The 27,514-nt window shown below is 38.4% G+C and overlaps 2 protein-coding genes across 3 annotated transcripts in view; both read left to right on the top strand.

Moving 5' to 3' along the window:
* The first annotated feature begins 918 nt into the window (after positions 1–918).
* LOC109031298 (cathepsin B) lies at positions 919–9,540 on the top strand. Its single transcript, XM_019042742.2, has 6 exons — positions 919–1,170; positions 3,683–3,916; positions 5,232–5,356; positions 6,295–6,518; positions 7,400–7,513; positions 8,658–9,540. The coding sequence occupies exons 1-6, from the start codon at positions 1,033–1,035 to the stop codon at positions 8,867–8,869; spliced, it is 1,047 nt and encodes a 348-aa protein (XP_018898287.2). The 5' UTR covers positions 919–1,032; the 3' UTR covers positions 8,870–9,540.
* A 13,132-nt stretch (positions 9,541–22,672) lies between these two features.
* Positions 22,673–27,514, top strand: part of LOC109031245 (lachesin) — a 559,402-nt gene continuing 554,560 nt past the window's right edge. Inside the window, exon 1 of one of the 2 annotated variants that reach the window (XM_019042658.2) lies at positions 22,673–23,482. In XM_019042658.2, the coding sequence (XP_018898203.1) occupies positions 23,401–23,482 (82 nt within the window). In that variant the 5' untranslated portion in view covers positions 22,673–23,400. The remainder of the gene's footprint in view (positions 23,483–27,514) is intronic. The other variant, XM_019042659.2, reaches the window with a different exon arrangement.

Here is a 27,514-nt window from a genome sequence, read left to right as displayed (position 1 = left end):
CCTCGCGCTCTACGACCCCTAACCTCCACTGCTCTCTTTCAAACCACAAATCTTGGGGGACGCAGAGGGCGCCCAATGAAAGGTTGGAGGGAAGGGATTGAAGCGGAAATATTTTTTTTAATAATCCCGGATATATCAACTAATACCATGCTCTATCTTAGCATGATAGTACGTGCAGGCGCTAAAAAGATTCAAGAATGATACTGCCGTGTTCAGGAAGAACGTCATGCAAGCCTCCAGACGTTGCAAAATACTCTTTGATATAATTTGATTTTTCAGGGAAATCTGTAAATATTTTTTATCCAATTTTTCAGAGGATTTTATTCGCAATCAGATCTAAATTACCTTAAAATTTCTAGAGAAAATATGCATAACTCTCTATTGAAACAAACATTTTACTGATGGAAATTTGACAACTCTCGTATGTTCATACGGCATTTTTCCCCAGCACGGTAGAATAGAACAGCAATGTAAAGTGTCGCTCAAAGCTTATATTTTTTTTATCCATCTCAATAGCACTTCTTCTCCCTCCTCTGATAGGTTTTTTTGATTGACCACACTCAACTTCATTATAAGTCTAAACTCTCACAAGAAATGATCAGCTTCGCAATGACACTCAAGAGGCTCTTCAAGTAGTTTTGTATGTTTTGACGTAGAACTGTGCCAATCAAATGACCCAGGAGTCACTCGATATTATGAGATTGTGTTTCTAAGAATATACTTGATGCAGTTTTTCACGAATTAATACAATCGCTCCGTTTTCGAGGAGCACTTGTACACTGCCTCCATTGAACCCAACTATAGAATATGAGGTAACACAACCTTACAAAGTGATGCTACAAGAGCCCCAATAATTCGAAATTTCAAGAATCAATCCACGTAAAGAGAGGGTAAACAAATAGATCATATAATATGAAGTATAAAAGATTCACTTCCAGATATAGTTACATTAATTCTGTTCTTTTCCTCTTGTGCCGCGGAGTTATTCATGCGGTCATATCTTCTTCGATATCTGTTCCTCTATCCTTTAAAATGATCTCCGGGTGTTTTTTCCCTATTTTCGCACTTTGCATGACTTTGATTTCAGCAGAATCAACAACGCATATGTCAGTTCCGTATCTCAGTGATGACTACATCAACCACATCAATTCAATTCAAAATTCGTGGACGGTAAGTTTATGGTTTGTCCTCTTTTTTTAGCATCGCCAAAGCAAAGGAAGCATCTTCCTTCCAGCAGTTTCTCGTTGCGATGGAAAAATTACTAGTTGGACGCATTTCTGCCAAACGGAGTTATGTACATTAAGACATGGGCCCTGAGACCCATAAGAATATATGCATAACAGGGCTCACGTCATGATGCACATATTTCCGTTTGGCAGAAAAACGTCCAGTTGTTGCAATGAGAAGGAAATTATTTACACCAGGGGAAATTTTATAATGCACACAAAATTTTCCATGTTGTGATGAATTTGCCGTAATTGTGATAACTAGGCAAATTCCACCTCAACCATGAAATGTTGATTAATGCTTACAATTAAAAGTTTACTTTCATTATTAATCGTTTATTTTTCACCGTGAGATACTTCCAAGGAAACGTTTCTCTCTGTTGTAATGAGTCGGAATTTTCTCAGTATCATCTATTTGCATTCAAAAAAGCTCTGTCCCAGTCTCAGATCGCAATTTATTATTGTGTGTAGAAACTATCGAGGTGCAGTCGGAAGGCACCCAGTCAAACAGTTTTGACGACTCTTCCCTCGTCACCCTCCTGATGTATGGGCGTAACTGCACTCTGCAATGAACCCTGTCGTCCATACAACTCAATGCTTTTCCGGGCTCATCTCAATGTGTATAGTTACGCCTTTAAGTCAGCCAAGTAACGTCCTGACCAACAGCTTTTCATATTATTCCGTTAAAAGAAGTGGTCGCTGTTTGAACCCTTTGTCACGTTTTTCCGCAGGGATCACGAGAAAAAATGTTGCAATGACATTCTCGAATGTAAGAAATCTGCATGAAAACTCTTGCATCGTCAACTTCCAACCGAGGTATCACAAGCGCCATGCGACGTTTCAAATTTCCCGCACCATTTTACTTTTTTACAGAGAAATTTTTGCTTGAATCTGTTTGAAAATTACACTGAATTTTATCGGCAGCACAAAGGAAATTTAGTGAAATTCTCGGACAGCTTCGATTAACAATTTCTCTGTAAAATCATAAAAAGACGGCGATAATTATGAAACGTCGTCGCATGGCGCTTGTGATACTTTGACCGGGAGTTGACGACATATCGACATGAATGGACTGGTTATTAATGTATCTTATTGCAACATTTAAAACTGACAGCCAGGGCATTCAAACAAACATTTAAGATTTGCACACAGATTTTCAAGACTTCAGGATGTTACTTCAATATTATTTTTCCTTTCATAATGTCTACTATCCAAAGTATTTTACATGAAGTACGGGTGTGCCAACCTGCCAACTCCTTTAAGAGCTTCACAAGGATAGCTAAGGCACTACGGCGGTAAGGCGTCCTAGAGTGTCGTAGGACGCTGCGAAAGAAATGTATGTACTTACGTATGTGTGTTAAGTGGGTATATTTACTTTCTATATTTCCTGAAATACTTGGTCCAATCGAGAAACGTTGCTAATCTAAATGGACCACTAGACAACATACGAATTTAAGCATTCTGATACATTTTTTGAATCAAAATTGCGCATAAAACACGATTCTTGCATTGAAAATTACTGAAATCAACTTCGAATTAAGATATTAACGTTTTCATTAAACATTGGCTATGCGGAAATTTTGGATTGCCGGGTCGCAAGAATTCTCTACGTGAGTCAAATCGCGTCTCACAACAATTTTGGGAGACTTCTCAATCGAGCATTGTTCCTCTCCCACCATCCATCTTTCAAACTGTAAACAAGTTGCTATAGCTGAGCCAAAGCGTCAAGATCAAGATTGAGGTTGCCAGAGTTTCATATTGCACAGATTGTCATGGTAAAGTTTAGTGTGCGATTTGACTCACGTAGACTATTGTGTTTTCATGAGCGGGAGATTTGAATTAACGCGTCCAGAAACATTGAATAGTAGCTTAGTTAGGAGTTAATTTCAGTAATTTTCGTTGGGAAAATTGTGTTTTACATGAAATTTTGGTCAGGAAACATGTTTCAGAATGCTTAACTTCGTACCTTGTCTAGCGGTCCATTCTAACCATTCTGTCCCTTCTGTCCATTCCGTCCATTCTGTCGATCCTGTCCATTCTGTTGATTCTGTCCATTGTGCACTAAAAAATACAGTTACGTAGTGAGAGTCTACACTGATTGGAAAATCCAAGGTATGGGCTGCTCGTACATACGGTCTGGCTTCCACGACTAGAGCAGAGACGTGCCGTAAACATGTCATGTATGGAAAAGCATGTGTATGAACTTACCATTTATAGGTATAGACGCTGAGTCCAGGGGTACATACTCTTCGTATGAAATATTTGTTCATACTAAAATAGACTCTATCTCTATTCATAGGTCGGTATCAAATTTTTCACAGTCTGTATGTGGCCCCGACACATAATTGATGCAGCGTGAGTACATAAAATTTTTTCAGTGTGTCCATTCTGTCTATCCATCCACTGTCAAAGACGCATGTGAACCCATTACGAGTAACCAGAAATTGTTCTTTCAGGCGGGTAGAAATTTTGAGGACTCTCCCGAGAGTGTTAAAAGAATTAAAGCGATGCTCGGTGAGCTGCCTATGGGCAATCTGAGCGAATCTCTTGCTCCGCCGATCAAAACTGAAGATCCTGAGTGGCCGTCGGATGTCGATGTGCCCGCTACCTTCGACGCGCGGGTACACTGGAAGAAATCGTGCCCGAGGATTTCAGAAATTTGGGATCAAGGCAACTGCGGCTCGTGCTGGGTAAGTTAAGCCGGAGAAAACATTCAATAGATTCACGCGAAAAATTGTCGGTGCTCATGACAGAACCTTCGCTTCACAGGGCTCCTGCACTTTCTCTGTAATACTTACAGAACTTTTCTGTTGTAAGAACAGAACTTTGGTCGTAACGGAAGCCTCTGTGCCTGTAACAAAGAGAGTGCTGCGGGCTGATTATTGAAATTGATAGAAAAAGCGATAGACAAAGAGAACATAGATAGTATGGAGAGATCCTATTGGTTGAAATATGGACTAACTGTAGGGTCTCTAGTCGGTTGCCTTTAGTTAGTCTATTACCTTCGCCTCCTTTGTCCATTGCAACCATCCGCTTTTACCAATAGGATCCCTCCCTGTCTCTTTTGTCCTATAATCGGCCCCCTGAAGCCCTGTGAGAGGAACAAATTGTTTCAGTGTTGATAATGAGAGAGTCGTTGACGAATCTTACTTTCAAAGAACATTGTCTCAAAAATAAGTTTTAAACGTTTGAATGGCCGGCCAGGTTGGCCTAGTGGTCAGCGCGTCTGACTCTAGGTCAATAGGTCCCGGGTTCGAATCCCGGTGGTGGCGTCTAATTTTCACGGAATTGACGAGTAGATCTGCTGAAACAGATTCTCCTCGGCCCTAATCCCTGAAAATTAGAAAAGCCTGGAGCATGGAGCCTGATGTCTACGGACACTAAACATTGTCTAAAGTTGGCTGAAGGTGCAATAGACACGAAGCCATTAAACCAGCAGAAAAAAAAAAAAAAAAGTTTGAATGAGTGAAGATCCTGTGCAGATGAAAGTCCGTTTCATCATTTTCCATATTTTTTTATTATTCTCTCTATGCAAATGAAAAAAAAAAACCTCTCATGATGGTATTTATATACCTTTGTTGGTTCAAAGACCGATAATCACTAGTTCATTCATCGGTATTTTTGGTGTTTAAAGTATATCGACGGTGGATCTGCGAGAGTGCGTACATCGCTTGTGGTGTGTAAAATATCCACATCTATTTTAGTTTTTCAGGAGACACCAAACCAACATCTTGGCTTGTGATTTTCATAGAATGATCTTCATACAGAGAAGAAAAATTACCGAAGTTTTCAAGAAATGTCGTCGAATAGCTCTCTATATATTTGATAAAGAATGACGAGCAGTTTGCAACGCCGCAAAACAAGATACGCATTTCTGCAGTTTCACAGTCGATAAGAACAATAGTATGGTTTGTAAACAAAAGGTTTTTCCCAGTGCGGAGCCTCATTGGCATGATTGAATTCCAGATGAGAGTGATTTCATCCATTCCTTCGTCAATTTTGCAGGCAGTTGCTGGTAGCTCAGCAGTCACAGATCGTTACTGCATCAGCTCGAAAGGCAAGTTTCAAGATCGGATGTCGACTCAGCACCTCTTCTGTTGTGCCATATGTGGAGACGGATGCATGGGGGGGTACGTAATTGAGTTAATGTATGATGCGGAAAGAAATTAACTGACACCAGATTCATTTTGAAAGATCGACGTGAAAAGTTGAAATTTTCATTAACTCAACAGCAGAATCCATTTTCAATACAATGTCACAGAGTTGAATTTTATAGTTTCATTTTGCAGTTTCTAATGAGAGATAATTTTATACAGTTTTATTCTGAATGTCAGTTTGTGTTCGACGTCATGACCAAACAGCTCTTCTGTTGCAGTCATGTCAATATGATGACGGAAGAGAGGCTGTTGGACGTATTTATGCTAAAAGGAACTATGTGCATAGGGTTTACGTGCAACATAGTTTATTTTAGCATAAATACGTCCATTTTATTTAAATACGTGTATTAAACCGGGACACGTCTCTCGTGCGAAGTTACAAGACTAGCATACGCATACCCCGCCGCTTTTTTCTCAGATCCCGGCTACCACCATATAGGACTCAGGTTTTTCATCGTTTTTTTAAAAATTTTAATGTAATATTTCCGACTAAAAATTACTCAGTTTTGAGTTGAAACGTCTCGGTTTCTTTTAATTTGTATGTTTCCCGTTCCCCCCCCCCCTTGTTTTTCTACTGATACCCCGCTGCTGAGTATGTTATCCTGGAATCCGTTTCTTTTCCCAGCCTTATGTTTTTTGTGTTAATAATACTTTGCCAGCGTTAATACAATCATGAAAGTGGTGCAAGCACTCGTTTTGGCATTGTGATAACCCTGAAACGCGAAACGCGTATTAACACAACTTTCATAGTTGCATCTATCTTTGGAAAAATGTATCAACCCAAATAAACTCAAGATTGTAAAAATGGACATTAGCGGTTTCAGCACGACACCATTCAATGAAGCAGCCTATAAGCAAGGTGAAATGAAACTTGACCATCACCGCACCTAAAATTACTGTTTTATTTACAGATATTCTGCCTTGACTTGGGAATTTTTCAAGAAAGGCCTGGTCACGGGCGGCGGATTTGATTCAAAGGAAGGTTGCCAGCCCTACGAATTCCAGCCCTGCAACCACTTTGAAAATAACAGTCCACTTCCCAAGTGCTCCAACCTTCCTGTCCCGATAGGTCGTTGCAAACAGAAGTGCACCAACAAAAACTACGAATTACCCTTCAAGAAAGCCAAGAGGAGAAGTGAGTACTTGTTTCTAAAAAATCTGATGGAAAAATGATTCCTGATTCAGGTGTATAAATAGAAGTATGAGCAGTTTTCCGACCCACGCTTGACAAGTTGCAGTTTTAATTTGCAATTTTTGTCTCTTAATAAAAGATATAATATTTGAATTTTGACTGACAGTTCTAAAAAAAATCTACAACAGAATATAATTCGCTTCGTTCTGCCACATATGAAATCATTAACTTGGCAAAACGGGATTGTAGATACGTTGTGGATAGATGTAAATATACGTTCGTTCATATTGCAGAACACAGCTCGACTGATTTTTGACATTTGGTAATAGGATCTATATCTTCACATATTTTATCAAGGTTAATGAATGCAAAATTAATTTGGGATCTATAAAATCACCTTGACTAGAACATAGGCGAATCCAGTTGAGGGGGGAGGGGAGGCATAGGGAGCGCGTTCGGAACTTAACGAATGGATGTACGAGTAATCCAAATATCAAACTAATCTCAATGTAGTTGAAGAAACGTCTGAGATAGACGCTCAAATTGGGAAAAGATTGCTTTTTTAATTTATTACATGTAATAGATTTAAAATTTTAAAACATGTATTACATTTTAGTTGCACCTACATGGCTTGATTGTTTATCCCCCCCCCACCCCCGAAAAACAACACCATTACATATTTAAAAGTGACCAGATTACGTACGTTTATTTTGAGGAGGCGCACGGTTGAGTTAATGTAAATGCGATATTGGAGATGATCATCGAAAACTGGTTAACCCCCTGAAACTTATATTTCTTCTAAGTGTAGTATTCTCTAAATTCAGAAGTTACAGCTGTTTTACAAATATTCAACTCATCTGGAAATGCATTTCTCGTGTTTTTAGCAAAGAACAACTACACTTTAAAAACCATTAAAGACATCCAAAAAGACATTATGACTCACGGACCGGTCACGATGGCTTTTGTTGTGTATGAAGATTTTTTGAGCTACAAATCAGGTAGGACTCAGTGTTTACAATTCAGTTATTTGCAAAATCAGTCTCATCAAACATGTACAAGTTTTCGCAAATATTATCACACATTATGCTGATTTTGAGAAGAGATAAGATTTTCAGAATAATTACCCTAGCCTGCTGTGAGATAGAGATTCAGTCTCGTGAATCGTGCGTTTAGTGTTCAATATTGTCTGACATATTCGGTTTGTCACGCGAGACTTTCAGTTCTCAGAACCGAACGTTTGGTCCGTGTAATGTAGCTCTCTCTTTTAAAAAGAGAAAAGGTCCCATATTAAATAAGTCGATCAGTGTGACAAATCGATGATGAAACTGCAGAAGTGCGTATCTCGGAAAACACGATTTTCCAGGAGAGCGGAAAAACTGTTTACATTCCTCCTTATTGTAGTAAAAGGGAAATAATTTATGAGAGTAGCAAGAATAAGGTGCTTTTCCGGACTCCACCATCATTTTGAATAATGTTTCGCATTGTTAAAAAATGCGACAGAAATACAGAGATTCGACTTTGCCGCACCAAGAATGGACGCACTTAATCATAAGATACGCATTTTTGCGATAGAAATTAAAACCTGTTGTTAACGGATTTTGATCATTTAAAGACCGGAAAAAGAGTTTCATGCTTAAAATTCTTTATCTTAAGCTTTAATTTGATCCCATATGGGTGATCAAGCAATGTATAATCGGAAATAATGGCACTTGATCACAAGATTCGCACCTCTGCGGTGGGTTTGTTAACTGCTTCACGCAAAAGATACGGCTAAAGATTCTGCACTAAAAAATGGATTGCTAATTTAAAAATTAAATTGTTAAAAAATGTGTCTAACGTGTTTCAAATGTACATTTTACAATTGTGGAAAGCTAATCTAAACACGGGGGTGGTAAAATTAGCATTTTTTTATTGTAAAATCTACATTGAAACATGTCGGACACTTTTTTAACTAAGAAATTGTTGAATCAGCAATATCATTTTTTTCTGTGCATATTTAGACCTTGTAAACATGGATACAACTTGAATACCCATATTGATGGAGATGGACTCGAATACTAGTCCGCATCAACCACGAACCACGAGTGAAGAACCACGTTATGGCATTTGATTATAGTTCCTAATAATTCCGTATGATTGCAGGCGTGTACAAGAGACTGAGTATGGAGAGACTTGGAAGACATGCTGTCAGGGTAATCGGGTGGGGAACGGAGCGCGGTCTACCGTACTGGCTCATCTTGAATTCATGGAACGAATACTGGGGGGACAATGGTCAAGTGAAGGTCTTGAGAGGATCAAACCATTGCGAGATTGAAAGCAACGTCAACGGTGGAGTGCCTAGACGCTACAAATAAACTCTGGTTTGAAGCCGTTTTTTGAAAGAGCAACTGGAAACTCCGACTTCATCGATGATACTGACAGTGAAGAGGGGGGGCATGGTGGCATGTTCCCGCCCCTAGGGGGCTCGGACCCCCCTCACTCCTGGGAGTGTCCCCCCTGAACTCCCCCACTCGACATCAACAAATGCCCCCCTCCGGTCACTCCGGATCTGCCATTGTATACTGAGGATTGTGGGACCCGTGGACTCGATTGTGATTCACTTACAATGATGAGTGATTGATGTTCACTACCTGAGGCGTCGATGCCTCAATTTTCAGATAAAATTCTATATCCGCAAAATTCCGAAAGTAAATAAAATGAGGCATTAAGTACAGGAGGGGAATCTTTTGGTTGCTTGCTCAGAATTTCCACCGCTAATTTGTATTTGAGAGAGGAACGTATGCGTGAATTTTCTAAAATTTTTAGCTTTCAATATTGTAAAATCAAAGAGAAAATGCAGAATAAGTTGAAATTCTGAAATAATCAAAACACGATTATGTGACGAGCACTATAAACCTGTTCGAATTATTGATTTTTATGTTCACATTTTCCATTGTTCATTAAACACAATACAAATAGGTTTTTCCACAACTTCATGTATAAAAATGAATGAAAACAATATAGATTACTTTTACTAACCTCAAAATATCTTAATTATTCATGATCATGATCTGATGGTAAAATTTGCTTATTTCTAATCTGAAATTCTGAAATCATGAAAACACAATTATGTGACGAGCGCAGCTGACCTGTTTGAGTTATTGATTTTTACTTTCACATTTCAATAGATAGAGAAATGCTTGTGAGGTAGTGTCAGAATCGATAAATTAATGCGGCGTTAACGAGTATTAACATGCGCTCCGATATCGCCACCAGCGCGCATGCATCGAGAGCTCGGAGGCACTCTACCGTGCTAAAGAAAAACGCCGTATGAGCATTTGAATGTTGCCAAATTTTCGATCAGAAAATCTTTATTTTTGCAGAAATTTATGCATATTTTTCTTGAAATTTTCAGACTTTTTAGATCCAATTACCTACGAACAAAATTCTCTGAAAAATCGGAGGAAAAATATTTACAATTATTCCTGAAAGTTTGCGATTTCATCCAAAGAAATTTGGCAACGTCGGAGGGCTCATACGGCATTCTCTCTGAGCTCGGCAGCACTGGCACTCTGCGTTTACGGAATTATTTTTCACTGAGCTGAGTCGGAATATCGAATGGTCCTAATGATGCATGGTTTAACTGATAGTCGCCTAATAAAGCGCGCTAATTGAATTAATCTCCGAATTAATTTTGCAGCCAGTATCGAATTAGCAGGTGGCGGTATCGTAGTCTGTCCGAAGAGCAGTGACCGCCCTCTATTGGACAATTCTGCCGCCGAGAATTTATTCCGAGCACATGTGCAAAATGTGAGATTTCAGTTTCTCTTATGTTAAATCATTGTGTGTTTTCAAAAGGTGTGAGAAATGTGGAACTTTTGAAATGGGCCTCGGTTAAAAAGAAAAAACACGGAGACAATGTTTGATATTGGTACAACCGCGTCAATTCAGCATGCATACAATTGGACGTATTTCTACCAAACAGAACTATGTGCATTAAGACATGAGCCCTGAGACCCATAAAAATATATGCATAACAGGGCTCAAGTCATAATGCACATAGTTCCGTTTGATAGAAATACGTCCAATTATGAGCCACTTGACAAGGTCTGAACAAGAGACCAATTTCGCAGTTTCTAGTTCAAATTTTCACGCAAAAAACGATCTACAGCTTAGAAATCAACTCCTGTAAGAGATATTGATAGGTAGTTTTAACGCAGCTCAAAAAGAAATTAGATAATACTTATGACTTTATTCACACTTTTGATATTTAGTCATTGTTAATCGTAAACACTAATAGCTTGTTCTGGAGTTATTTTCCAGATTTCCTGTCTCCTGATTTATTTTCCTTGTGAAATTTTGAAGAGAAAACAAGTAACTAATGGTGTTAAAATGCATACATTATCTAGTGGCCCGTGTTTCACCCCTCATCCTCTCAAAGCTGATCTTGGCAAATATATTCTTCTTCTTCCTTCACTTCCTATTCTTTTCATTCCTCCTCTTCTCCTCCTCCTCCTCCTCTCTTTCTTTTTCTTTTTATTCTATAAAACACCTTTCAACCTCGGGAAAATCTAGGGTTTCAAAAATTAGTGTTCTATCAGTGATATATTATACACCCAGATTCTTCTTCCTTAACCTGCAAGACTTTAATTTGGTCTGTCATTTTTTCACTGATTAGGCCCTTAAATTCGACTGCCGTCTGAAATGCAATTTATTATGACTAGTATTAAACGCCTTTAGCCAGATTAACTGCATTCCACTTTGACTAAATTCCTCCCGTGAGTTCTTACCTCCTAGAAAACTATGCAACATAACGTTTTAAATCTTACCGTGAATTTTCGTTGAAAAGTCAAAGCAGAATGTTGCTTAGTTTTCTGTTTAAAAAAAAAAATAAAATTGAAAATAATTATGCAACGTCTGATGTAGTTAAGATGATTTTGGTTAGTGCCTTCTCATTATTCATTCCCAGGAAATCCAATGAATAAAATTTACGCTTCATCTCGAGTGGTCGAGTAACGCGAAGAAGCACCGTCTCTTGAGTGCGCCTTCAATTCTGAGTTACACAACTTTATAGACTTGATGGTTGTGGCAGCTTGCGGGCTCAGTATTTGAAGGCGCTTTTTAGGCTGCCGTTTCAGTGCTGCTGCCGCCGCTATGACGGCTGTTCCTGCCTCCCGCTGCTGTAGTCAAGTGCCTAATGATAATTTTGATCATTTATAATTAGTTTGTGGTATTATTTTGTTAATTAATATTTTTATGTCCACCGATTTCTTTTGTGTCATGTTAAATTTTTAATTTAAAAGGATATTGCCTCTCGATTTCTTTAATTCAACGTAGATTAAAACATATATGAAAAATGAGAGTAAAAATTAAAGAGAATCCCCAGTGACTCACTTTTCAAAAAGAGGAAGAAATAATGGCAGAAAGAGAGAGAAAAATACTCACAAACAAATAGAGAAAAAGAGAAGTCTCTCTTACCATATCCTTTACTAAATCCACAACCAGGGTGAAATTGGTTGGCATTTAAGTTACCATTGATATTTTTTCTCCGTGACATATTCAAAAATAAATACTCACAAACAAACAGAGAAAAAGAGAAGTCTCTCTTACCATATCCCTTGCGAAATCCACAACCAGAGTGACATCGGTTGGCACTTAAGTTACTATTGATATTTTTTCTACGTATGACATGTTTAAAAATCTGACAACTATGGTCTTGGCTCTTGATTGGCTCTTCGCGACCTTTTAGCACGATGATCGGAAACGCTAAAATTGTGCCCAAAAATTGGTGATAATACCTACGGGAAGTGTCATGCGATGGCCGTGTGAGCTTTGCAAAGGTCGCCATCGACTGCATGATGGAATCACTCACTGAACGTGGTCTCTGCTTTGATGTGGATTAACTCGAACCTGTAATGGACCGCTAGACAAGGTGCGTATCCAAGCATTATGATGTATGCTTCCTCGTATCCAAGCATTACGATGTATGCTCCCTCGTATCCAAGCATTATGATGTATGCTTCCTCATCGAAATTTCACGTAGAACACGATTTGCGCAACGAAAATTTCTAAAAGTACTTTCTAACTAAGAAATTAACGTTTTCCTATGAATAAATTCCAATTTTCAGATCAAAAAAATAAAAATAAAAAATTAAAAAAAAAAAAATCATGATCTACTTGAGTTGAATTGCAGACTATACGTTAATATGTGGCAACCTAAATCTAAGTGCTTCAGCTCGCTGTTGCACGTTGTTTATTCACGTAGAACAAGTTAACCAAGGAAAAAACAGGGAACACTGCTGAATTGAGACGCCTGCCAAAACCGTTATAGTGCGCAATTTGATCCACTGTGGTTTTTCTCGGGAGCGCGAAATTCATATTGTTCGTAACCGATGCTGAATATAAACGTCAATACTTTGGATTAGACGTTAATTTCAGTAGTTTTAGCAGCGCAAATCGTCTTCTACGTAAAATTCTGAAGGGGAGTTGTTGGAATACTTAGATCCGTGCCTTTGTCTCGTGAACCACTGCACGAATGAGGCTGACGTCACACAAAACACTCCAAAACACGGTGGCCGCGTTGGTGAGGCCTTCAATTCACTAATTACTTTACTCTTTTTGTAGGATATTACTTTTTACTATTAATATTAACTTTTTATTTATTTTTATTATTTTACTATTATCTTTGCTTCCTGTGTTCAAAATTTCCAGCTATCATCAAGTGTTCGATACTTTTCTTCAAGTTACGTGTGGTGCAGTAGTCGTACTCTAAGTTCTGTACTTAGATATTGGATGTGGAGAATTCTTGTCCTTCCAAGCCAATAAAAAAAACGTTTTTAGTATTTTTTTCACCAAAGTTTTATCCTGTCGATGGGTAAAGTTGAAAAATCCCCCATCTCTTTCAAGTTATGACCAAGGTTATTAATTTGCTGTGAGGCAGTGCGTAAAGGATTTGTAACTTAACATCTTTGAAAGTTGGGCAAGCATAGCGGCTAAGAAGGACCCTCTGTTAATCCATTCCGTAAAGAAAAATAGTAACACTGATTGTTAGTATGTTTTAGCGCACTGCAGAAAAGCAGGGATGTCCGTAAAAGGTTCCTCTGTTAATCGTAGATTGCACATACCAGAGTACTTCTCGAGGTCAACGTTTTTGAAATTTAGATGGAGGGGGTGGGGGCGGGGGAGGGGAGGGGGGTAAAGTGGGCACCGCGCATAGGAACGCGGTCCAATATGAGGGTGGCAGAATGATTTATTCGCAATTGAAATCATCGCGGACACATTCGGTAGCGCGCGAAAGATAATTACCAGTTGGCAATTAACTGGCAATCTATTCAAACTGACTGCAGTTTTACCTCGATCGCGCCAAAACAGAGTTCGCGCCTCGAGTTGCCAAGTCTCCATCCGAAATTTCACGTCTCGTTGCCCGTTGACTCAACTTCCTCGGAGACAACGACAATCGGAATGCTCAAAACCCGTTAAAAACTGATAAAATTATGTTTTAAGAGTCTGGATAGTTTTTGCGTAGAATTGAAGTATGGTGCCAAAAAAAACTTTGCCAAGTACTATTTCTTGATATTTTTTTTAAAAAAAATTCAAGGGTTGCAAAACAAGATTAGAGTTGTTAAAACTTTTTGTTCTTGAATTTTACTCCTTATGAAATATCCAAAAAATATCGAAAAAGGGTTGCCTGGAGCATAAATTTTACGGAATCTTTCTCAAAAGTTGTGTTTTTTAACATTCTCAAGGATTTTTTTATGTATTAAAAAAATCGGTGCCACCATGTGTCTATATTTTCCTGATTTCACAAAACTTAGAGATTCGTTCCCAGATCTCTCTCATCTGATTGATACATTTTTTACAAAAAGTCATTATGGAAAATGTAAGTAAGGTGAGGTCGGGCGCGGAAAGTTGAAGGGCTAAAGATTGGAATGAATTTTAAGTTAGTTTGACAATGACCATTTTAATAAATAAAACAAAAAGTGAATTTAATTGCCTACAGACATTCAAAAGCAGTTGAGATGCAACTCAATTCACTCATATTTTCTCCAAAATCTTCTTAGAAGTTGACCGAACGTCCCAGCCATTTTCGGGCGTATTCTCTTTCTAGGCGGGAATTTAGCGTTTCCATGTAAAAAAGACAAGGTGGATCAAAGAGTACTTTTTCAAAATTGTCCTGCCTGTGCAAAATAGCTTTAATAATGCAGAGTTAATGAATTTTTTAATCTTAATTTAAAAATCCGGGGAAAACCTAAACACTTTAAAGTGACTACCTGCTGAAGACTAGGTGGATATCATGTTTGAGCCCGTACGGGGACATTAAGGCAACAGAGTTGAGCTGGGACAAGATTTTTAACTTAAGGCTTGGTAGACTACGGATGCTGGAACTAGTCCTACCCAATAAGCGCATGCGTAATCAGTGTATCAAAAGTGAATAAAATCAAGAGTGCATTCCGGGTTGCTTGAACGGTAGTGATATTGCCAAGTAGTCTTCGTGCAACAGCACTGTGTATGTGTTGGGAACTTGACTGATGATGAGATTCATTGGATTCCTAGGTAAATTTGTCACCCTTGAACGCTAATTACCTCTGCCAACGCACGCAGACATGCAGCCTCCTTAGAGGACGTTGAATGAATTGATGCTAACCTCCTGTGGTCTGGTGCGAAGTCGATCAATGACCCGGAGACCGGAGATTCCGGTCTGAGTCCCGGCATGGGTGACAAAGTGGATCCGTCATTGAGTTCTTTGATGACGGAGTTTTACTCTTTACTTTTTTTGTTTTAATTTACATTATCGTGATTTGGAGAGAAACACGCACACAACCAGCGTTAAATTTTACCTAGAATACACTTCGAATCAATTCAATCAGTTATCTCTCTCGCGACTTTTTCCTCTTTTTTTAATGAAGGTCTCCGCCATTTTATTCAAATCTATATTTTGGCGATTATATTAAGTCAAGCATGTTGTAAGTTGTAACCGTTTTCTAGTTCGCGTAAAGTTAACACAATACACCTACAACTAATGTCTTTATAAGTGAACGTTTTCATAGTGACCCACATTATGCCTACCATGATAGAATTAACGTCAGAATTTGATCGAGTTTTCTGCTGAAAAGCTCACTTTTCCTAATGGTAAAATACATTTTTCCCCCTAAGATTATGAATTTCGCTGGAGAAATTTCAATTTTCTTTTCTACTTAAAATTCATGACAATACAATATACTTAATTTGAGCTTAAAGATCAAGCACAAGTATTTTTATCCAAAAGTCTCAACTTTGAAATAAAAGTACATCACTTTAAATACCTGAGAAGAAAAACATAAAAACGAAAAAAATACTTAAACTACTAAACTTTTTAAATACCTGATTGAGCATAAATATCAAATGCAAGCAATAGTTCCCCATATTTTCCTGGGGATAACCGTCAAATAAATCAATTGGCTCACACTATGCAATTAGGATCGCGAACTACTAATCCATAGTTCATCTTCAAGAGCATCCCAATCTGCACTAAAAAACAAATGGCACAATCACGGGTCCATTCAATGGCGTTATCCATGAGGTGAGCCAGAAATAATAGTTTTCAATTGCAAAATGTAGTCCAATCTATATGATTGCAAAGTGTGAGTATGGATAACTTATGAACGATGTGTTCTCTGGTGAAATTCCCACGTGAAAAAAAATCAAAATACACAGAGCTTATAAAAAGTGCTTATGAAAGAGCATCATCCTGTTTTTCGTAAGAAATAAAAAAATCCTCCCACGTAGACCTGCTATAGTATCTCTCTCTCTTCTCTCCTCTCTTTCGCCCTTCCTCTTCCCCCTTTCCTCTCCATGCTGCCATGTTAAGGAAGAACGCCGTATGAGCCTTCAGGCGCTGCCTTTCCTTTGATGAAACACGCATTTCCGGGTAAACTTATGAATATTTTACCTCCAATTTTTTAGATAAATTAGTTCGCAATTTCACCTGATGTTCCTGAAAATTCCAAGGAAAAATGTTCACATCTTTCCTCATAAATAAACATTTTATCGGAGAAAATTTGGCAAGTTGCGAATGCTCATACGGCGTTTTTTCTTAGCATGGCAGCATGGTTATTCGAGGAGGATCATAAGGCACGCACCACCTGGGAGCAAAAAGCGCGCATTTTTGCCGGACTCGGCTAAATCGAGGGGAAAACGCGTGTTTTTCCACGAAAAATTATATTAGAGCCCTCCGCGAAATTTACGATGGAGTCATTACGTAAGCCACTGGCTCGCCAAGCGGAGGGGGGCGGGGCGGGGCGAACAACGAGGCGGAAGAGAGAGGAGGGCTCAAATTTATGGAAGGATAAATTACGATAATGCTGCGCGCAGGACAGAAAGAGGAAATGAGAAATTTAGAGAAACGAGGAGGGAAAAAAAGCAAACAGGGATGCTAACAGCTCTGATTTTCATGCCCATTATTTTACGATACATATTTTTCGCCTCGATGCCGGCCATAACTTGTGCGCGCCTTCTGTTCCTCCGCCGACGGAGCTTTTAATAGCAATCGCAACCGTGAGGCCAGGCCGCTCGTGTGCAACTCGTGAAAATTTAGCGACTTTTAATTTGAATAAAAAATCAGGCAAATGTTCTTTGAGTAAAAATAAATAATAAATAAAAATCATTATGACCGTTCCTCGTTCTTTCAAAGTCCCGTTCGGTTCGCCTGTTCTCTGGCGCACAGTGGATCGAGTCAATAGGAGAGGTCGGACAAAATTTGGAACCTTCAAACGCTTATAACTTTGCTTTTGCAAAATTTTGAAGTCTTAAAAATGGTCCCATTAAAATTTTCTAAAAAAATCTACCCTTAACATTTAAAATGTGACGAAATAAACATCAAAATTTGCAGCTTTGGTCAAAAATTTCGTGTCCGACCTCTCTAATTGACTTGGTCCACTGTGTGGCGCTTGTTTTATGATCAAGTATGCGCGAGCGCCGTATATTCGTCAGAATTTTGTGACGTTCGAGAAAGAAAAATAAATCAATAAAACATTTGTACTCGTCGATGCGAAATTCGACAAGATTCGATCATAGGCGGTTCTAAAACAATAAAATGTGCCTCTTGGCGGGGTAATTCGACACTTGTCACTATTCGTCAAATTTCATGAACACTTCCTATGGTTTTTATTTTTCTGTTATTTTTAATGGCATTTGTTAAATAATGTCGCCGATTCCGCTTGGCTTGCGGATTCACGTGAACCTATGTGAACCCGCGTAAAACCGCATATGGATTCGATTTACACTTAATTTTGAAAGAGGAGTAAAGCCAATGGCTATCGACGTTTTTCTACATTATTTGCGGTCCTCCGTTGACAAATTCCTCTTACATATAATTGTAATATTATCACCCTCCGGCAGTCCGGCCAAAGTATAACAAGCGCTATGCGACGCGACGTTTAAAAACTTCCGCGGCCATTTTATTTTTTTACAGAGAAATTGTTCTAAGAAGCTGTCCGAGTATTTCACTAAATTTTCTTTGTGCTACCGATGAAATTCAGTGAAATTAACGCACAGATTCAACCAACAATTTATCTCTGTAAAAATGGAATGGCGGCGGAAATTTTTAAACATTACATGACGCTTGTGATACTTTGGCCCGAAGGTGACGATATAACTCACGACTTTCAATTAATGTCTTAAAACCTTGAGTTCAACTACTTGTCGATCGACTATCGAATTTTCCCCGATAACCCGGTAGAGCCACCTAACATTTTTTAACCTAGTAAAAATTTGCAATTTGCAATATGTGTCTTTACCCTAAAAGGAAAAGTGACTCAGTCCCCAATAACCATAAATTGATTTATTGATACCAAATCATACAAGAGTTTTCCACGAACGCTCTGGAACAAAAACGCCCAGAAATTGTCAAACAAAATCACAGTTATGGCTGTTTAAAGTTTGAACTTCGAAGTTCAGAAAAAGTAGTTTCAAGACAAAACCATTTAAAATCGTAGTCTCTTATCCTTGAGGCACAAAATTCCAAGTTACCATGAAACTTCACCATCTCTGTTGGCAAAAGCATGAACTGAACCGCTCAACTCAAGGACTGTGCAGAGATTTTTAGTCGTAATCTGACGCCTTGTCGCCATGAAACGTTTCACGGGATTTTTCCCAAGTTCGGATCGCAGGAATGAAATGTCTAGTTTGTCTAGGCTTGTCCCCCGTTAAACAACAACAAAAAAATGTCTTCCCCTTCTTTTTAAGTCGTTACTGCGACTCCAAAATGACTCTAAGTTGGCACTGTGATAAGAATTGACTGACTCAATATTTTTCCCAACTTCGCAAACGATATTTTTCCCTAGGACAAATCCCATGAAACGCCCCGCGGAGACAAGGCCCGAAAAGCAGATTTTTTTTACCCAATCCGATACAAATTGCACCGCTGTTTTCAACTTCGAGAACTAAGGTCTCTTTTACCATGGACAATCACAATTATAAAATATTTTCACTCAGGTGGCAACACACCCCCTTTGACGCTTGGCAACGCCGCTTACGCGCAGGGTGCGTATTGGCCGAGGCCGTCGAATACGTTTTCATCAACGCAGGGCGGAGGATCCCGCCGTCGGCATTGGCAAGAGGGGGTGGGGGAGGGGGGGCAATTGAAACGGAAAGTGACTATATTAACATTTACAAGTGGCTAAACAAAGTAGAGAGCTCCGTGGCCACGGCTCGCGGCCGACCAACCCCTGTTTGACGAGGTATCATGAATAATAACAAGGCAACCCCCCACCCCCACCCCCACCCCTCGGTGAAAACTCGGAGGGGTTTTGACCCACCCGCACCCCCGCCACGACGTGAGTCCTCATCATGCGAGCCAAGATTTCTGCAGCAATAACCGCGTATCGTAAGCGGGCGTGCCAGGGAGTTGGGTGGTTTTGGATTGGCTCCACAGATTTCGCGAGTCCCCTCGACGGAGGGCCCTTCAAGTGGCTTTCAGCATCAAGTGACCCCCGGACGAAAACACTATCCTTCTGAAAAATAAATATATGAAAATTTAAAAAAAAAAATGCCGGTTCCGTGCGCAGGTTGACTGTTCGTCTTTTCATGGACAAATAACGTGGCAACATTTCAACATCGCGAAATTCAAACATTCAGACACAAAAAAATATTGGTGTTCTTTGGTTACTTTTGTAAATGTAGGAAGTCAAACACAAACCAACCCAAATTTTGAGTGGACCTGGATACAGTTTGTGGTGACTTTAGCGCAGAAAACAATGGAGAGACTGGGAAATCCCAGAGTCAGCAGAAGGCTTAGGTTATTTTGTGTTTTACTCATCGTATTAACCTCACTTTTTTGTCGAGTTATCTCTCCGTGTATACGAAGTGACCGTCAGGTATTTTCAACTGAAAACTTCACTATTTTTATTTAGATTAAACGTAAAAATTAGCACGGGCCTGAACAGAAATTTCCGTCATTACCTTGGAACAAATTAAATTCTTTGAGGCAAGTTAGCAACCCTGGTGGGGTATAGAGTTACGTCCCTTTATCTAGGAAATGGCGATCCGAAGTTCTTAAGGCAGTGTGGTTGTTAAGCATCTATAAGTAAATGCGAACTATTTTCTGGAACCGACATTTTTCTAAGTCATTCGGAGATTTCATTTCAGCAAAATTATTGATTTTTTCCAAGAAAATGATTCGTGTGTTCAGAAATACATTGTCAATTAAGTAGTTTAGCTACTAATTACTCTACATTCATGAAAAAAAGGCCAAGGCGTAAAAACCAATAACTCAAAATCGAGTTGTTTTCAGAGTTGCTTACTAAAATATTTTGATAAACATTTTAGAATAAAACGTTAGAACATATTATAGCTGTGATGGGTTCAGACTTTGAGGTTTGCTTCTTCAAAAGAATAGTTACAATTCAAAGATTCAATTTTTCACGTGCAGGGTTGACATTATTTGTCCAATGAAAATTCGATTTACCGCTTAGAAAATGATAAAATGAAAATAAATAGTTGGTCGGGGGCGAGATGCATTATGACTCATCAAATTTCAGGCTTTTAAGGTCTAACGTTCGATATCACATTTAATATATAAAAATTTAGATCCTCGCAGTAAAGCCCGCCGCAGAATGAAATGAGCTTTCCAGAGAGTTTAGAAAGGAATTGCTTACTAAAACTGCAAATTTTGTCGTTAAATATTTCACATTATACATTAAGGGGGTGCTTTTCGCTGGAAATTTTACGAGAAAATCAATGAGGCCACATCTAAAACATCTACGTTCCGTATTAACATCGATATAAGCTTGTACTGTTTTCATATTTTGTCCGACTCTTCTCATTGACCCGCCCACGGAGCGCCGCCGCTGATCAGGCGGTTGGTGTCTGGAGTTAAAACGCCTTCACCTCCGTGCGTATGCAACACGGACATCCACGGGGCTCGAATAGTTGCATTCAGGCGTTGTAATGAAATTTGTTTAATGGACGCTGCATGCGACACTGACCGAAGCCTCGTTTGTTTTTGTTACACTTTAAATTAATTCCAATTACTTTTTGTGCCGATGAAGTATAAACCATTACTAGTTTTTATCACGGCACTGTCAATTTTCCAAGAATGAATGATTTAAATGTAGCATGACGCTGCCTCGAAATCCAAAAAAATAGGTATCTGAGCATGACATGTAAAGTTTCCTTTAACCTACTTTAATAATATCCTTTGTTGGAATTTCTTATTTTTTTGTCCCCTTCGCGCAAACTAATTTTGACGTTTAAGTGCGAAATTTTCAAAAAGCAATCTGGATTAAACAATGACCATTTTGACAAAATAAAATGCGACAGGAAATCTGCGATATCACAAGCCTAAATACACACATAGGACACATAATTACCCAATATTTCCCAGGTGCAATAGCGATTTCATCATAATAAAGTCTGGTAAAAATATTAGTGAAAATTAAATTATGTTCTGCTCTTTTTCTTTTGAAATGTGGGCTGCGACTAATATTTGTTTTAAAATTTTAGAAATCCAAGATAAAATAAGAACATTTTAAAATTCAAGAGGACGTGCCACCACGTAATGACAGCAAAGTTTTCGAGACACAGGCCAGAATAGAAATGACTTCAGCTCGTCTTTTCAACCACCGCTGCATTGGCTCTGACTTCGATTCGCACATACCCTGATCCTGAAAAGAAAAAAAAAGGATTTCGAAAGCAAATGATTTTTCAAAAACATCGGCGGCACACTTGTTTTTTTATTTTAAACCAAAAGATAAATGTGTTAGGCCCAAATAATTTCTCTTCGAAATAAGTTCGCACATTGTCAGAAACGACGGCAGCGACTGAAGCAACAACAAGAACAAGGGGGTTAGGCCGCATAGTGGCGCACAGTGGATCGAGTCAATAGGAGGGGTCGGACAAAATTTGAAAACTTTAAAAGCTTATAACTTCACTTGTGGGAGCGGATTGTCGAAGAAGTATTCGTTTCCGAATATCCGCCATAAAATCTTTCGATTTTAGGAGGATATTCGGAAACGAATACTTCTCCGACACACTTGTAAACAATTTTGAGCTTCAAAAAGTGGTTCCATTGGTTTTCTCGTGACATTTTCATTAAAAACCACCCTTAAAATTTAAAATTTGACGAAATAAACATAAAAATTTGCGGTTTCAGTCAAAAATTTCATGTCCGACCTCTCTGATGAATTCGATCAACTGTGCGGCGAGGGAAAGAACCCCCTAGAATGATGTCAGAGAAAAATTCACTCCTTTTCCAACTTTTTTTTCTGTTTTTCTGAGAAGCAGTAATTCCAGACGCAGTTGCATAAAAATGCCACTGGCACCAAGTTTAAGCAGCGCAAGTAATTATTTAAACTTAAAAAGAAAAAAAACGATTAAGGAAGAATAGTTTTTTCGTTGATGTTCTTCAGAGAACTACGAAGAGTTACATGAATCGTTGTTTTTTTTTACTCCTGGAAATTTTTGTCGTCGCGAGGACACCTGAAGGTCTGGAGTGAAAAAATTGAATTTTCACAAATTCCGCGGGGCGAGACTGGGTGGGAAACAAGCAGGACGGAACAAAAGCGACTCTGGGAGGGTGGGGGGCGCGACTTGACGCGAGGTGTCATTCCAGAGTGGAGATTGATTATGTGTTTTCGAATGAGATACCTGTAGCCATGCGGCTCCTGAAGGATAGTCTACCCGGAGCGCATCGCGCCGGCGTGAGCGAACCGCACGCCGCGCCGGCCGCACCGCGCGCTGCAGGCACCGGCTTCGGCCCAAGGAAAATCAAAACATCCAGTTGCATGCGATCTGCGGTCCCGTAAGGTAATGTCGCTCTGCGTTCCGTCTGACCAGCTCCTTTCGTCATTTCGAAATAACCGCCGGGTTTTTTACTTCCTCGCTCCTCGTAAAGGAAGTATACTATTTTGAAATACTCTCGACTTTTACCGGTTTACTTCCTGGAATTTATTTCTCCTTGTCTTCACCGAAACTTTAAACTCAACTGTGCTTCAGTGGTCGGTGAATTGTTTGCCCTTGGTTCAGAGAAGAAACACAATTCTGAGGAAATCCTTCACTCTAAATTATTAGTTTTATCATTCTCCCGCTGTGCTTTTAGTTGAAAAACAACAAAGTGATTACTACATACTATATTATTCTTTCAGTTGTGCGAGATTTTATGTGTAATCCTCTCTCATTATCATTCTCGATCGTTGGAATTTCTCGTTGAGTCAACGCGGTTCGAGGTTAGGTTTTTTCAATCGTGCAAAAATTTATCCAAGGTGTTTACAGATTTATCCGTTTTAAACTTCCGCTGAAAAGCTGCTTTTCTTTTAACTCTGATCAGTTTTATTTTCACCCGCGTTAAGGTGTGTTTCACTGTTCAATGACTCGCATTATTTGAGTTTGTGAGTCTTCATTTGATTAAATAGTGCTACGGAACGTTGCAGAAATGGGTGTCGCAAGTTGTAGAAAATATTCAAGCTGTGTCTTCAATCTGGTCGTCGTCCTCACATCTCTACAATTAACTACAGGTAATAGCCAAAAAACAAGTTTTAAAGTTAAGGCCTTGATCGAAATTTTGACTCTTCCATACTAATATGAAATGTATTATTGTTAGAACGTAATGGAAGAAGCTATGAATGAATACTCTAATTTAGATTTAATAAATTTCCGTAGATTTTACCGCTTTATAAATTAGTGATAGTGATCAAAGGAGTTTATTACCAAAGTGAAGTACCCAAGTATGTACGTGAATTTAATCGAAATATCAATTGCCGTCCAACCGAGTTATGTATCCTGCTAAGGGAATTTTTCTGTGATTCAATTCATACAATTTTGACCCTTTCTTTTACGAAATTCCAATTTTGAGTAAATTTTGTTCAGTACCTGTCCGACAATAATGAAAGGGACGGTTGACTTATTAATTTTCTACAGCTTCATTTTTGATTTGGATTGCATTTTGCCGAAAGGAACAAGAGACTTCCAATGTTGCTAGGATTGTGCAACTTACATTCTTTGCATTAAAATTACTGAAATCATGCAAACAAATTAAATGTAGGTACAAAGAGTAATTTTCGACGTGCATCTAAGGTTTATTGGGAGTAAAGATATAACTTGTTTCGATGGTCAGTTTATATTTGCAAGGTAAAAGAAGTTTCGCAATCTCGGCGAAATTGGAATGCTCTTGGTTCCATTTTGTAAAATGCAATCCATTCAAGTGTAACATCAGGCACGACTTCAGCCTAAAAATCATTTTGTGTCTCCAGTTCTGCTATGCATGTAAACCTATTCTATATTCTTAAGGCATTATTTTTTATGGTCCTGAGATTTAACAGAGTTTCCACTATCTAAGTCGATAGGTAGTCCTCTATTAGTTCTGCAGATATAATTACGCGGCGTTTCTCTTAAGTTTACGGAAAATACAATAATTCGTCGTATTCGCATTTTAATCAAGTATTCCAAACATGAAGAACGGATTAACAGGAAAATTTTAGGTATAAATACAAATAATACAAACACTAAGTATTTTTCAGAATGCCTCACCACGTTTCAAACCGCAGAAATAACCGTCACTTAATTTTAAGTAATTCATAAATTTGTTACTGTTCCGTAGAAAACTTAAAATATTGTTTCGTTTGCCGCGGATGATGTTAGTCGTACATTTTCCTACGGGTTGTAAGCGTTTATGCGGTTGAGAGTGAATCAAAAAGTTTGTTCTGAGAAAATCTTTGAACTGCAAAAGTTTGTTAGGTACGTGAAACTCAATCAATGCATTCCAATATGTGGGAGCTCCGTGCAATGGTTCAAATGAAAAACTATCCTCAAGCGGCAGAAATTCCCTTACACTTACCAAGAATCGCATAGATGCATGAATTGGTTTATTAAAAACGTTTTATCAATTTGAAATTTGTATCGACTTTTAAGTTAATATAAAGTTTGTAAGTAAATATTTCATGCATCTAGGCAATTCTTGTTAGGTCAAATTTAATAGATACAATAATGCAGAATTACAAGAAGATAATTACCTTTTATCGCACGCTCAACACAGGCTCAGTTAATATAATATTGTCTATTTAATCTGATGGGCAAGACGTTAATATCCAGTATTCGTGTTAAATTGGAATAAAAAAACAAATAAGCCCATGATACACACATAAAGAGAAATAAATAATAAAATTACACTCGGGATAGGAACTGTGTTCAAACAAGAGAAAAATATTGTGACGAAGCACCTCGATATGTGATCACTCTGTTTGAAATGCGATTCTGGTGGTGCATAGTTACAGTGGTATTCACATCAGTTAAATTACGATTAGGTGTACTACGTTTTAGTGTCTACTTGCAATCTTCGGATCAAATTGAGTGGATGAAGTTATTTATTTCGGGTACCAACGCCTAAGTATCACATTAATCTCTCAAGAAACCTAAGTATTTAAAAGTAAAACCCTACCTCCTTCAACATTTCTGTACTTTGACAGAGTGTGTTATTCAAAACCGAATAGTATTGTAGTAATCCAATACAATGAGGAGTATACATATCTGGCAAACTATGAGTTGTGAAACTTTGATTAAAAAGCACCGAAATGATCACAGGTATTCCCAGTAAATTTTTCTTTCAGCTTAAGAATTTTAATTTTCCCTACTGACTAATGAACTATTTCCCTACCGACGTTGAAAATATCCTCTTAATTCAAAACTTGCGACCAAAAATGTCGTTAAATCGTCACTCCCCCGAAAATATGCGGCTGAGAATAATTTTTAATCGAGAGTTTGAAAGGAGGTACGTTTTGGTGACAGTTAAAGGTTTCAAAATGGTCAGAAGTCGTTTTCCAATCGTTACAAATGCATTTTGAAACGTTTAAAGTCATTCATAGACATTTAGGTACAGATTTAAGGTAATTTTTTAAAAATAATTATTTCACAAACACTTGTAAAATATTTCTAAAAATATTGGATAATTTTTTTTTATAAATTAAATGTTTTGTTAAGAACGGAGTTTTTAAAATAACTTTTTACCGTCCAAAATAAGTTTCTCAAGGTTTCTCAAGTTGCTTTCTAAAATTACCCTTCAATATTCCTTAAAAAATAAAATGATAAATAAAAATGATAAAATGATAATAAAATGATTTCCTTAATGATAAAAATTAAATGTTTGAACTAAAGCTTTTTTCTATGTTCTCTTAAGGTAGGTACAAACAATATAACCCTTTGATGAGTGAGTTCATCTTAAAAATTTTAAGCGTATTCCACCGTACGAAATTTTGTCTGGGATTCATGTCTGAAGGTAGTTAAACTCTTAGCCTGTCTAGTGGTCCATTCCCGTATTAACTTTGTCGGAAGCTGAAACGTCTGCGCGACACCGGGAAACCGGAGAAGATGTAGAAAACCGCGGCGGAACTTTCCTTTTCACATCGAGATGCGCGAATCCTTAGCGAGACCGAGGCAAGAGTTTCGCCAAGTTATGTATTAATGCTAGATTTAGCCCCTTTCATTTGCATTTAACGCATGCGAGAGTTTTAATAATCTGCGAAACCTATTTCTCGGCAGGTTCGAGTTCCTCCCCCGCAACTTCACAAGTTGCTCCGCGAATTTCAGTCGAAATCGCATGCAATCTCGTCCTTCGCGTCGCATTTCACTGAAATCTTACTGTACAAGTGTTTGAACTCGAGGTGGCTGAAAGCCGCTCGAACAAGTTCAGAAATTATGGAAGGTAAAAACGGGGAAAAGTACCATGTTACTACAGGATGAAGTGGAAAAATGATTTTTGAAATCCAACGAAATTTTTTATTTTAACTAATTCTTCAAAACATCTGTATTTTTTTAACAACAGAAAAATATGCGTCATGTCGTAAGAGGCATGTTCAAAATCATGAGCTTAAAACAATACTGGGGTAGGAGGTATACCTCCATTTCTTTTTTCCATTTTTTCCGTCAGTGTTTATACCTACAGAAACAACTTCATCGTCGTATTAAAGAAAAAAAAAATCATTCGTTCCTCTCAGATTTAATTTTATACAGTTGTGGCATTCAATTTTTGCATTATTTGAACAATGACGAATACTATCTCTTTCAGAGTTGTCACTTTAATTCAGTATATGGACTATTTATTTCTGCGGTGTTGAGTAACCTTTGGTTTGGTAAATTTTGGATTTAAGTATACTTCTGTCTTAAAATCATTGGGAGTAAATTTTTAGGAGTTATTTTTTTCTCTCCCTCTTTTTCCCTCTTTTTCCTTCCTTCTTTTTTTCTTCTTTGGCCTTCTTCAGTGGGGGATCCAGGGGCGTGCCATTCTGCCTCCCTACATCCCCCACTGCCGGCTCCCCATAGATCCAGCCCTGTCGGAAAGATTTTGCAACGGCTTGGGAGTAACAATCGCATAGTTCCAAACCTTCATTTCTATGGGCGGTTACTTTCTCGTTGCTACCATATTCGCGTCCTATTTCCTCAATACTCAAGGTAGAGAAGGGAGCCCCTTTTATTTGAGCGACCTCGAGTTGTCTTTAGCGAGGCGATAGTCCAAACTGTCAGCGTTCCTTAATTCACGCCGTGGTCCCTTATTCCTC

The sequence above is a fragment of the Bemisia tabaci genome, chromosome 4 (genome assembly GCF_918797505.1).
Source record: "Bemisia tabaci chromosome 4, PGI_BMITA_v3".
NCBI classification, from domain to species: domain Eukaryota; kingdom Metazoa; phylum Arthropoda; class Insecta; order Hemiptera; family Aleyrodidae; genus Bemisia; species Bemisia tabaci.
Note: the sequence above shows the minus strand (reverse complement) of the source record. Positions and strands in the feature narration are given on the sequence as shown.